The sequence below is a fragment of the Chrysochloris asiatica genome, unplaced genomic scaffold (genome assembly GCF_000296735.1).
Source record: "Chrysochloris asiatica unplaced genomic scaffold, ChrAsi1.0 scaffold00020, whole genome shotgun sequence".
Taxonomy (NCBI): domain Eukaryota; kingdom Metazoa; phylum Chordata; class Mammalia; order Afrosoricida; family Chrysochloridae; genus Chrysochloris; species Chrysochloris asiatica.
This window is the reverse complement of record NW_006408538.1, coordinates 13,601,807-13,615,513: the sequence shown is the minus strand read 5'-3', so window position 1 is coordinate 13,615,513 and position 13,707 is coordinate 13,601,807. Positions and strand designations below refer to the sequence as shown.

At 44.9% G+C, this 13,707-nt stretch overlaps 1 protein-coding gene across 1 annotated transcript in view; it reads right to left on the bottom strand.

The window, feature by feature from the left end:
- Window positions 1–3,535: 3,535 nt before the first annotated feature.
- The window catches only part of COL13A1 (collagen, type XIII, alpha 1), a 198,700-nt gene continuing 188,528 nt past the window's right edge, over window positions 3,536–13,707 (bottom strand). The window contains exon 40 of the mRNA XM_006837462.1: window positions 3,536–3,574. Within this exon, the coding sequence (XP_006837525.1) occupies window positions 3,536–3,574 (39 nt within the window). The remainder of the gene's footprint in view (window positions 3,575–13,707) is intronic.

Genomic DNA, 13,707 nt, shown 5'->3' with positions numbered 1-13,707 from the left:
ATCACTGACAATCAAAAATCAAAGGCAGGAATGGGAAGGAGAGAATGATCCAGCAGAGAAGCACAAAATTTGCTGAAATCATACCCAAATCAAACCCAGTCATGATAGGTATAAAGAAAAGTGCATTTGACCTTCTGAAACCAACAAAGAGCGGTTGTATGTAAAGAAAACCACATAGGTAGCATTTGAAAGGACCAATCCTTTAATGAAAATATCTGTCAAAGAGCTTAAGCAAAGCTCTTTCCTGTGTCTATTTCAAAAAACAACATACTTTTGAAAATATCCAAGGTAATTTAAAAAAATAAATTGAGTGTACTGGAAAAAATGTCCAAACTTAAGAATGACAATATAATAATAGTGATCATGTTGGTTATGTGCTGAGGAGTTGGTTCCGACTCATAGCAACCCTGCATAGCAGGGTTTCTGAGGCATTACATTTTTACAGGAGCAGAAAGCCTCATCTTTTTCCTGTGGAACAGCTGGTAGTTTCGAACTGCTGACCATGAGATTAGCAGCCTGACTTGTAAACACTACGCTACTAGAGCTCCTTAATAGTAATAATAATCATAATAAAAAAGAGACAGTACTTGTAGCATCAGGATATGTCCCATGGTATTGACAGAGACGGCAGTAGCAATAGTACAACATATATAAATGGGAGCATTTAAATATTTCTGAAATTATCTGAAGGCTGTGGAAAGCAACAGAAACTCTGTTCCATTATCCAACTTATAATGGAAATAAAATATTGTACATTTAAATATTGTACATCCCAATGCACCAAATGCCAAATAGCAAAGAAAATAATTAAAATGAAAGAGTTCAGGTGACAAATGTGAACAACTCAATTGCTTTAATAAACTTACTGGTAAGATCAGTCTGGGATTGCTGTGGAAATTTGTAATGGGCAGAAAGTTGGGCAAAGAGGCAGTACTGGGTACCTTCCCTTTTATAGTCTTTTCCTAGTAAATTAGCATTTTTACTAAATCCTTGACATAGGATGTAAGACTCTATAATCTTATAAAGAAATCTCTCAAATTGATAGTTAAAATTCTTTGCAGCCCATTTGTAGATTATTAGCTAATGGCTTTGTGCTTGGTGGGGTGTGCTTTTTTTGGAGTCCTGGTGTGGTGCTGTGGGTTAATGCGCCAGACTGCAAAGCTGCTTGAACTGCAAGGTTGGCGGTTCAAACTCATCTGCTGCTCCTCGGAAACCCTATACAGGGTCACTGACAGCACTTAATAACAATCTTTATGGAAGCAGATCACCAAGCTTTTTCTTCTGTGGAGTTACTGAGTGGATTTGAACTGCCAAGCCTTAAGTCGGCAGTCAATTGCCAATTTATGCCTTCAGGGTGCCTCTGTGCTTGGTAGAGTCAGACTAGAGGTTGTTGGGGAAAAGTCATGATCTGCAATGCAGGGATTCTACCCAGAAGAGGTCCCTTTAGTCAGGAATGAGAGGCCAAGTTTGAGGTCAGGACCATGTTCTTGTGATAGTCCAATCCAGCGGACTGCCTTTCTGAGGTTGTAAGAGGAAGCCTAAGAGGTCCCATATCTGCTAGGCTCCCCTAGAAAGTTCCCTTACTCCTGTAGTCAGCAGCCTGGTGTGGAAGGACTGACAGCTGTGAGCACTAAGTTTGGTACCAACAGCACTTTGAAGAACTCTATGTAAGTGCCTCAAGACTTTGCAAAAGTCACCTCAGTGAGGGTCTATTTCAGAAAAGAAAACAGCTGGGGAAACCAACCTTCCTTCAGTGCCCTTCCAAGTAGGGGAACCTTGGTTTATGACTAAGCTAATGTTTGGACAGGGGGACTGGAGGCTGTACCTCAATGTGGAACCAGCCAGTTCCTTAGAGTTTGTGCACCAGCAATAGCATGAAATTTCTTGGCCAATTAGTAGAGTAGAAGGCTGCTCTATTCTGACTGTACTGGCTGGCCTAGGGCTTGTATGAGGTATATTTTAATACGGTCAAAGCCTAATCATATTCCCAGAGACATCACTCCATCTTATATGAACTTGCCGTAATGCCTTCCATCAACACATAAAAACCAGGTGTTACTTTCTCTTAAGTACAGTCATTATAAACTCCTTCAGCCTTATGGCAGCAACAAGATCATTCAGAGAACTATATTCTTACATTGATTGGACCACTCTGGAGCATGCACAGAACTTATCACTGCAGTTTGATGGTCACGGTGACTCTGTAGGCACCCAAAGATTCATGGGAAGACAGACGGGTCATGGCAATGTCTGTTTTTTGGCTTGTCTGTTTTTTGGCTAAGCCATACCGAAGAGTTGGTCTTTAAGAAAGAAATTCGCTTTTCTATTTTCTGCCACGAATAACTGGCACTGGTATTCTCTGGAATTTATTGATGGCCTAATCCCAGATCCCAACAATCCATCCACCAAGTAGATACCCAAAGAAAAAGGAACGAACACTTCTTGGAGCATTTTGCTGGTCTTTCACAGTAAAAGGAATCTTCCCTCTGTAGAAGCCCTCTGTTCATCGCAACCTTCTCCCTAAGTTTGGAAGGGGAGGGAGGGCATGGACTCAGCTCTGAGCCAGAACACCACTTTAAGAAAACCTCCAGAAGGAATAGATTTTCCTATGTGGTTAAAAACCAAAGCAAACCATGCTAAGCATAAGGAGAAGTGCATTTAACCTATTGAGATCAAGACAAAGTTTTTGACTTCTAGGGGTGGTAGAAGATTCCTTTACTGAGATGGAGAGCCCATGGGTCTACATTAAGACCTTTTCTGTGAAATATCAAACTTTTAAACAATAGGAAGCCTTAGGGACTTTGTTTATATGAACATTAAATCAAGAAATAAAGACCATTAGTAAGCATTTCTTTACTAGTAGGTCCTAAGAACAATGTTTTGTCAGACTTAGAAAATACAAGTGTGTACATTTTCCTTCTTATGGGGAAACATAAATGATACAACTATCAAATTATCAATTTCAATGAAAGGTACTAGGAGTGTTTGGTAGAAAAGAAACAAAACAAACTGTCACATAAATTGACAAGACTTTAGACTTTTTTTCTCACCAAGGTAGAGAATAATGATGTTCAGTAGATGGGACAAGTGCTGAACTGAGAGAAATATTGGGGAGCTGTTGGGATGGTGGGGGTAGGAATAGGGACAGGGGAGACAGCCAAGTGATCTAGGGGTTAGGAGTAAATGAGGAAAAAATGGAAAAGAAAGAAAACAGAATAAGGTCAGATGCAAGGAAGTAGGTGGGAAATCTTCAGGGGATACCACAAGGAAGTGGGCCAGCACTTGGAGAGGGAAGGGCCAAGAGGACCATCTTTAACAGCCTGGGCTGCTGGACTGAGGCTCCTGTTTCCTGAGGGAATTGCTAAAGGGCTTTGGAAGCTGTTGGATAAAGGGCCAACAGGCTGCATGAAGGTAGAAGACCGCCACGTCCTCTCACTGTCTGGCCTATGGGGGTGAAGACCAGTGGAGACAGTGGCCAAGTGGCCAGCCCAAGAGAGGTCCTTGTACTGATAGAAACTACCAGGGTGTGAAGGGGTTAGGGCGGGATCAGGCCCGTGGGTGCTGCTGGGGAGACCTGGTGTGAAAGGAGGAGACACCTCACTCCAGGGGCTTAGCACCAGATTGCCTTCACAGGAGGCGCTTTTGACCCAAAGAGGAGTTCAGGGGAAATGACTTTTTAAAAGTCATAGGAAAAATACAACCATTAGCAAAAGGAAGACATCTTGCCTTAACATTAAAACAGCCGTGATAGAAAAACTTAAACCATTAGCAAACTACATACAGGTAAATATTTGCTTCTCCCACATACAAGACACACCGCCCGCAGTTAGTCTTTACCAAAGAATTATATTACAAGGAAAACAAAATAACTAATTCATCTTTTCATATCTAGGATGACTCTTGAACTTTTTCTTCCCCTCACTAGCCATAGAGTTGGGTGTCCTGGTGTGGCACTGTGGGTTAATGCACTGCACCAAAAGGTCAGTTTGAACTGCAAAGTCAGGCGGCTCAAGCTCACCAGCCGCTCTTCAGGAACCCTATACAGAGTTGCTGTGAGTGGGAATTGACTCAAAGGCACTTAACAATAAACAAAAAGCTACAGAGTCAGTCAGATACACTGCTTACCTTCATTATTCGATTCTGAAAATTTGGTTCTGAATTAAAAACAAAACATAAAGCTCTCAATTAACTGGACTGAAGCTTACTATGAGACACAAAGCAATAGAACTAGATTTTCTACTGAAATTCTGAGGTAATGGTTTTTAAACTTAAGATGTCGGATTGACCACATGGGAAGGCTGCAGTAGACGTGGAGCTGAAGGAGGAAGGAAGATGGGCGGATGGAAGCAGGATCAGGATTCACAAAACATCTTAGGTTGGAACCAACAAGAGAAAACCAAGAACATGGGTCACTGGAATTTTAAAGCATGAAGATTTAAAAACAGAAAATTGTTGGCTCTTCTGTTTGAGGAAAAAGAAAAAGTTATAAATATTGATTAAATTTATTTTTCAAAAGAAACTTCCTAATGGTCAGGCCAGATTCGTCCTTACACCCTACCCCAGAGTGGCCTTCATTCTACAATTCCACCTTTTCACTTCCACAACATGGGTGGCCAAGGCGGCCTGTGTTGAACCTAATTCGGCCTGAAATTTTAGCATAACCATTCCTCACTCAATTCTAGTTAACTGAGGTTTGGTTATGAGAAGTCAGATTTTTTTTTTTCCAGTCAACACTGATGATCATGCTGTCTCACCTTTGTGCAGCTGCTTACCACTTCAAAGTTCTTTCACAGACGTCAGTCCTCACTGCACAAGTGAGGCAGGCAGCCTTTCCCCACGTGACTCATGAGGAAATGGGGGCTCAGGACAGAGAAAGGGGTTGCCCAGTAAAGGCCACATAGCTTGTAAGAGGCAGTCAGGGTAAAGACCGGCTCTCTTACCTCAGGCCAGAACACTTTCCCATTGACTGGGAGAGTTGCAGGAACATCTAGGTTAGCAATAAAACACTGTCTTTGGAATGAGTGGAGTGGAAGAAAAATGTCTCTTAGTGGGCAATTTCACTGCATTTCCTCAGTGAGCCCTGCGTCCAGAGCTTTGCCTTCCTTCAAAGGCGGCCATGATGGATTTGTATTCCTCAACTGAGTGAGGTTTGCTGGAAGGTGACAAAGACCATTTAATTACATACATGTCCAGGATCCTGTGAGTCACTGAAAATCTCCAAACCTATACACTCCCATGTCATCTCCTGTAGGGATGGTTTTTGTTTCTCCCATGCCACAATGGTGGCAGAAGTGCCAGGTGGCTGTACACATGAAGTCCCAAGTCACGTACGGCCGTTATGACATTGGCCACGTCCAGTGATGCACATGTGTTCCCTGAAGGAGGTTCAGATGGACTCATGCACTTTTTCTGCAGCTCTGGACATAATTCTTCTCCTGTGCATAGGGTACAGCTGCTGCTATAGGCTGAGCACTGATAGGAACCAATGGACCATCAGGTTAAGAGCAGGACTGGACTTTTATAAGTGTGTGAGTCAGACACCATGAACGGAAAACAAAACTCAAGACCCTTGTTCTAATGGATGCTCTTTAACATCCCAGGGCTGACTTTGTTATGGGTTTAGAGTCAGAATGTTTGCCCAGATGAATCAGCCTCTCCATTTTGGCACAGTCTTAGGGCAAAATTCCTCTGAGATGTCAGTTTATTCAAGAAAATCTTTCCTTGGATCACCCACCCCATTCCCAAGGCAGCTGTCACTTGTGTCCTGTTCTCACTTCCCTATTGGAGGTAAGTGGTGGGAAAGCAGGGTGGATTTACCTTTGTCCTCCACATAGCGTCCACCTCAGGTCATCAGCAAACGGCCATAGCTTTAAGTTACGAGGAGGTATTTGCTGAGTTCTTGCTGAAGCTTGACATGGGAGTGCTGGGGGGTTCCTCATGTATTGTGCACTTGTTAGTGAGGTTGGTCAGGCCCACATCTGTTTTTCTAGCATCACTATTAACAGTGCCTGATTTCACCTGCAACATGTTTTAACTGAATAATTCTTTATCAAAGAAGCAAGGCAGTCAAGTGGTTTAAGTATCATGAAGTAAAGTAGGAAGTGGTTTGAATATTATTATAAAGGGAGAAATAAGGCAGTAGGTACTGAATTCTCAGCATTGCCCCTTCACCACTTCTGTTAAAGGAAGGGGACTTATTTCAGACCCTTTGGAAAATATTTAGATTGCTACCTCTCTCATCTGTTGCCAAATACTGGCTGTGCATCTCATGCTCCAAGATTAGACATGTAAGGACCATGTCTCTAGGCATCCAACAACATTGCTTAGTCTTGCTTGTGGGCTTCTCTCTTCTATTATGTAGTTGTTCCTTCCTCTCTTCTAGTTTGTGATAGCAGGAAGAACCCAGGAAGTAGATTAATGGTGGCAGCACCAAAGGAATTCAAGAAAATCTGTTGAGAAAGAGCTGGAACAGGTGACCCATTGTACCTCCTGAAGAGGTTTTCCCAGATCAAAGCAAGACAGCGCTGACAGGCTTTCTACAGAGAGGTTGTTCCAGAACCATCATTCTCCATGAGAAAGGTGAGTTCAAGAGCCCTTGAAATTGCAGCATCAGCAGGGGGCGCTGGCTCTGGAGAAGTGGCAGACTCTCTGCTGGAGAAGAGGTGTCTGGGAGGGCCTTGGCTCTTGCAGCTGAGTGGTAGCCCTTAGAGAGGGCAGAAGCCAGACCACACTCTGATCAACCCCCACAAAAAGCTTCCTGGAAGGGTTCAGCCAGCGACCCTCTGTCCAGGGACAGCTTCCTCTTCTCCCTTGTCCAAAGCACAGTGCTTTTCCCAAGGCTCTTGGCTGGCTGGCTTCACTTCTTGGCGACCAACCAAGGACTCTGGCCCTTGAGGAGGTATAGAGAAGGGATGTTTGAATGGGAACCTCCTATGTTGGCTCACATGGGAACCTCCCCTCCCTCTTGAGGTCAGGGGATTCCACAGACCCAGCCAGCACCTTGCCAGACTCCCAGTCTCCTCAGAGTTTGGACCCATCTTTCTTACTCCCTTTCTTAGATCATAATCCCATTGTCCTCCCTTTAAGGAGGGATCATGAGCCAGGTTCATACTCGCTGGAAGATGATTTCAGGTCAAGGGGCTTGGGGCTAGGGAAAGGACCTTCTTCCTGCCTGCAGGCCAAGCCTCCCCCAGCCCTTCTAATCAAATCCTCTCTTTGTTCTCTCTTCTCAGGACCCCTGTAGCCCTGGCTGGATGTGCTCCTCACTTGTCAGTTAGCATATCTGTCTGTGCACTGTTAGGTACAGGGTGTGTCTTACAGTTCGTAGTAGGCCATTCCACTACCAGGCAGGAAGCACAATCCCTGTGTATAGTTGTTGTTGTGTACCATTGGGTCTAGTCCAACTCATGGTGCCCTGTGTAGGGTTTCTGAGAGCCGCTGGTGTTTGAACTAACGATTTTACTGTTACTAGTTCAGTGCTTATCCTACAGCGCCACACCAGGGCTCTTACATGCAGCTGTTGTTGTTGTTGTTGTTAAGTGTTGTGGAGTCATAGTGACTCATAATGACCCTGTATAGGGTTTCCAAGGAGCAGTTGGTGGGTTTGAGCAGCTGACCTTGTGGTCTGTAGTTCAGTGCTAATTTACAGTGCCTCACTGGGAGTCCACAGCACAGCAGCACTTAATAAATAATAAAGGTTGATAGATGACTTGGAAGGTCATTAAATGTTGCTGAACCCTGACCATGGGGAGACATTGAGCTTAATGAATAAGTGTCTCTGCCTTCTAAAAGTTCACCATCTAATATGAAGGACCCTTACCCCACTCTAATATAAGGTAGAAGAAGAAAAGAACAGAGTTCTTGGTTATTCCAAAGAGACAGAGACTCATTTCCTCAAACTGGGGAATCAGAAAAAATCTTCCTAGTGTCATGGATTTGAGCTGGATTTCTGAAAGGAGGTTGTCAAATGTTGACAGAGAAACAATGGCATTCCCGGTGGCACATCGACCACATTGACCAAAGTATAGAAGTGGGAAGGCAGATGTGGTATTCTGGGGTCAATGAGTGGATCCAGCTGGCTGGAGTCTGAGGAAAGGAGGGCAGGTCTTGGTAGGTGACTGAGGGCTTGGTTCAGTCTACTTCCAACTGTGTATTCTTTAGATGGGCTTGACCCCTTCTCAGTGACAAGACTTTCTTGGAACCACAGGGTCACTCTGCATGTGGGATCTGGCCTTAGTTTATGAAACAAAACTCCGTTCCCTGCCTTCTCCTTCCCTTACCAGGATGAGGAACATCCAGGGTCAAGGAAACTCAACCCTTGAAGACTCAGCTCCTTTGAGAAATGAGTGGCCGGCTCCTCTCTTGCTTGCCTTTTCTGCTCTTCAACTCCACCCAGAGCTGGTGCCCCACCAATGGCCCACCCTCCTCTCTCTGTAGCAGTAGAGAGTCTTGGGTACTTGACATTTCCAGTTGCCTGAAAAGTTGTCAAGGCCCAGGTCAGAGAGGAGTTCCTCTTTTGGTGGATGGGGAGGGAAACAGGGGATCTGCTATGAAGCACAGGTGCACAAACCTTACACCAACACAGAGTCCCTGAACATTCGACAAGGCCTAGAGGGATCTTCTCTGAGTGCAGTTGGTTAAATCTCTATTGCTGACTTTCAAGTAAACTTATCAGCATAGAAATCAAGGTGAGAAGCCACCCTTATAACTCTTCTTTCTGGAGTGGTGCTGTAGGATAAGCACTGGACTACTAACCACACTTAACAACAACACACTAGGAATACTGACCCTGCTCACCATGCCCCCATGTGCCCACATCCACTCTGAGTTTGGTTATTCAGGGTTAAGAAACATACACATGCCACACACAGTTTTGCAATACCAACTCCATGCATACTACTATCAAAGCCAAAGAACTCTACGTGGTGGGGTGTGTGGAATGTTCCGTCAGTGGACTCTGAAGGTCTCAGGGTGGCAGAACTGGAGCAGCCCATGGTGGCCATTTACATCTGACTTCTCCATCTTACATTTGGGGAAATTGAGGCTCAGAGTCACCCAATGCCAGACAGCCAGTTTATGGAAAAGACTAGTCTGAGTCTTTCAGTTGTAGGCCAGTGCTCAACTCCTTCTATGCCCTTCTCCTTCTGTGCTGTCAGGCGGAGCCTGGGCGCTGGCCCTGGAAGCATAGGGTGCGGTTGAGATGTGGGCAGAGTGAGCATGTGTGGAAGGGGCATCTCTTCCTTCAGCAAGGAGGGGATTGCTCACTAGTCGGAGTCATTATCCCGGCCTAGACCAACTTGTTACACTGTCAATCTAGGTGTTTGCAGGCAGATGTGCTGGGCAGTACCTGGACCCTTGTATCAGAGCACAGAGCAACAGGGACTAGGGCTGGGGAGTGAACTGGAGAAGGCAACCAATGCCAAGACCCAGCACTTGACAGTTTGCAGAGAACTTTCACCTACATGGCCATAGTCCTCTTGGTGGGGTAAGGCTGGGGGCATCTCTTGCTCCCTAGGCAAACAATGCTCAGAAGGGGGTACTGCAAGTCCTGGGCTGCTGGTCTCCAGGAATAGAGCAAGTGTCTCTACTCTTTGTGAGCTCTCTCTAGTCACCAGCTCCCCCTCAGGTCTTTCTCTGAGCTGCATTGTACGGGCATCTCCTCTTCTGTTACCTGGTTATTTCATCTCGCCTGGCCTGCAGGGCCCTTAGGCATGGTCCTCAGCTACAGATTATGGTTACCTCATGAACACACCTTGACAGGGCCAGATAAAAATAGATATCATGGTTGACCTTTGTCACACTGCTAGAGGTTAGGGTCCAAGTGAAAGGCCCGGGGGTGGGCCTGAGCCACAGGTCTCTGGGGTGGGCTGCTTGCAGCCCTGTGATAGCAGATCCTTACTGAGCGATGATAAATGTGGCACCAAGCTACGTGGCAAGACAATGGGTTTATAGGCACAGGGTCAAGCCTCATGTGAACTGCAGCCCACCTGGGAAAGGCAGAATAGACGCTGAAACCTGACTCTATTTCCTTTTTTTACTTTGACCACCAGGGAGCACAAAGCCAGTGTCAGCTACACCTCAGGGATGGTGAGGAACCTTTGCCTGTCTCTCCAGGGTCCTCCTGGTTACCACCCTCACCTCAACACTTACTTTCCTTGACTCCTATAGCTGAGTGGAAGCCCTTAGAGAGAATTTTAAACTTTATTTACATACATGCCTATCTTGTTATATATACGCTTGTGAGGAACTTCAAATTTTCTGTGGTATCAAACAAAAAGCCAGTTGCTGTGAATTTGATTTTGGCTCACGTGTGTCAGAATAGGGCTGTGTTCCATAGGGCTCAATGCTAGGCTTTTCTTCTGAGGCCCCTCTGGGTGGACTTGAACCTCCAACCTTTTGGTTAGCAGCTGAGCATGTTAATCATTTGTATCCCGGGGGCTTCTTTGTGGAGTACTTAGGTGTAACAAGGACACGTGAGGTGGTGCTGTAGGATCAGCAATGGACTGTGAGCCACAAGGTCAGCAGTTCAAACCCACCAGCTGCTCCTCAGAAACCCTATACAGGGTCACTATGAGTTGGACTCTATTCAAGGACAGAAACAAAACGAAAGAGGCTCTGTTGACCCAAAGTTACTCAGTTAACACAGAATCCCAGTTCCCAGAGGCCTCTGTTAATATTTACTCGGCTTTGGGAATTGTGAGTTCTGATAGCCCTACCCAGAGCCTGAAAGGAAATGGGGCGTGGATCTAGAAGAAGCAGCTCTCATCCTCAGATCCTGAGACTTGAGGTGAGAACGAGCGAGTCAGAGAGTTGGGTGGTGTTGGCGGGGTCATTAAACAGCATCATCAGGTTGTAGCAAATTCCAATGGGAGAGCAGGTGGGCTTTTTGTTTTCATGGACCCTGGGCACTTTGCCCTTGTAGGCACATCTTCCTTTATAAAATGTTGCTGTTGTAAAGTGCCGTTGAGTCAGTTCCCATGCACAGCGACCCTGTATAGGATTTCCGAGGAGCCACTGGTGAGCTTGAACTGCCGACCTTGTGGTTAAAACGAACTATGCAGTCCAGCACATTAGTCCACAGCACCACACCAGGACTCCCCTTCATAAAATAAAGATTTAAAAAATGATATTTTGTGACCACATAGCTATCCACAGATAATATATACAGAGCATTCAGGCTGAATCTCTTTTTAGATATCCATCTGATTTTAAAAGAAATGGAAATTAAAACATTGGTCTGCCAAAAGAATTGTGGGCCCTGGACTCACCGTGCCTGGTACAGAAGTGGTCTTGGGAATCGGAACCAGGCAAAAAGCATCCATGGAATCGCAAATTATTTAGAAAATGCTGCATACTGTACACTCCCTCGGCAGGAAAAGCAACCTCCCAGCTGAAAGCTTCTACCACCAGAGGAAGGGACAGAAGAGTGCCAGTGGGTGACCTCCAAGGTCAGTTCTAGTCCAACCACTGTAATCTATAGAGGAGGAAGCCAAGGCTGAGAGGGGGAAGCCGATGATGCCACAATGGCAGCATGACTGTGGCCAGTAAGAATGTTGGGGCAGTCATCATGAGATCCCATTAAAATAGCTCTGCCCTTCCAAGGTGGCAGAGGGCTCATAAAGGGAGAACCTACTCAGTTCGAGTCTGTGTGATTGCCTTTGTCCTGTCCAGGAAGAAAGGATGTATAAAAGAAATTTAAAATGCAAACAAGATGTGCTAGGTGTTTAAACAACTCAGGTAATTTGATATTCTCAAGAACTTTGTTATTGTAGTTGTTAGGTGCCATCAACTCGTAGCCACCTTATGCACAGCAGAACAAAACACTGCCCGATCCTGGGCCAACCTCACTACTGTTGCCATGCTTGAGCCCACTGATGCTACCACTTGACCAATCCATCTCGCTGGGGGTCTTCCTCTTTTTCTTTGATCCTCCACCTTACCAAACATGAACTTTCGAAGCACCAATTTCTGTTAAAAATACAGGTAGTCCCTGATTTGTGACATATTTGAATTTTGACAAACCATACTTATAACTGGCTGCTTTTTCATCTTACCCTAAGTGATGTGCATTGTGCACAATGCTGCATCATTTGCTGCTGTTATTCTCAGAAGTTCATGTGTGGATGTTCTGTGTTCAAAACACTGCTGCGTAGCAGATTATGAAAACGTAAAAAAAAAAAAGAAAGGTATTCAATTTATGTCAGAAACTATTTATGATGGAGTTGTTGTTGTTTAGTGCTGTCGAGTCGGTTCCGACCCATAGCGACCCTGTATAAGGTTTCCAAGGAGCAGCTGGTGAGCTTGAACTGCCAACCCTGACTTTGCGGTCTGGTGCATTAACCCACAGCGTCACACCAGGACTCCTACAATGGAGCTGTTGTTGTTGTTGTTGTTATGTGCCGTGGAGTCGGTTCTGACTCATAGTGACCCTGTGCAGGGTTTCTGAGGCTGTAAATCTTTATGGGATCAGAATGCCTCATCTTTCTCCCACAGAACCGCTGGTAGTTTCGAACTGCTGACCGTGCGGCTCGCAGCCCGATTCATAACCACTACGCTACCAGAGCTCCTTGTATAATGGAGAAGTCATAAGCTGGTGACTACCTACAGTCCAACAATAAGCCCATATTGTAGATCATAGGTAATGCTTACGTCATCATTAAAATAGGTCTCCTAGGTTACCTAGAGACCTTTGGCTGTCCCTTGGTGGTACAATTGACTAAAAGCTTGGCTGCTGAGGGTTGGGAGTTCAAGTTCATCCAGAGTTGTCTCAGAAGAAAGGCCTGTGATCTATTAACAAAAAGTAGTCATTGCAAAGTGTGGAGCTCAGGTCTAGTCTAACACACATGCGTTCAGCTACATGGCAACTAGTTTGTTTATTTTTAGAGACTTTTACTAAGCAGGGTACTGTGAATGGAAAACAATGAAACTCTATTTCTTAAAAAATAAAAACAGCTTCAGTGTGGGTCAAAGTTCTCTAGTGGTGACTGGACCACAAAGCCATGCCAACAGCAAACACTGATACTACAGCTCCAGAGGGATGGTGGCATTTTTAGGACATTATCAGGACAGTAAAACTATTCTGTATGAAAAAATCAATGGACATATGATATTGTATGTTTATCAAAACCCACAGGGCTGTCCAACCCAAGAGTAAACCCTACTGTAAATTCTGAACTTCACCTAATGCTAATGTATCAATATTGGTTTATCACTGGTAGCAAATGTATCACACCACTGACGTTGTTAGTAATAAGAGAAGGAGTATATGGGAACTCTATAATTTCTGCACAAATTCCCTGTAAACCTAAAACTCCTCTAAAAAATTAAAGTGTATTGAAACCCCAAACCAGAAATAAGAGCAAATAGTCCTTCCAAATCTTAGGTAATACATTGGTGTGTAGACACTGGGGTCCTAAAAGCTTGAGAACACACAGTTAAGTAAGGTGCAGCTATTGGTCACCCTATCTGGAGCAAAGACGAGTGAAGAAAATGGATGATGCATGGAAAGAATCAGGCTGATGGGGCTTGAGAATCGCAGACTCCACAAGCCCGAGACCAGAAGAACTAGATGGTGCCTGGCTACCACTGCGGACCGCTCTGAAAGGAATCACATTAGAAGGTCCACCCTCAATAGAGGAGGAGAAAAACGTGGAACAAAACTCGTCATTATAAAAATAAGAAAGAAAGGAACAAACAAGATGGCGGATC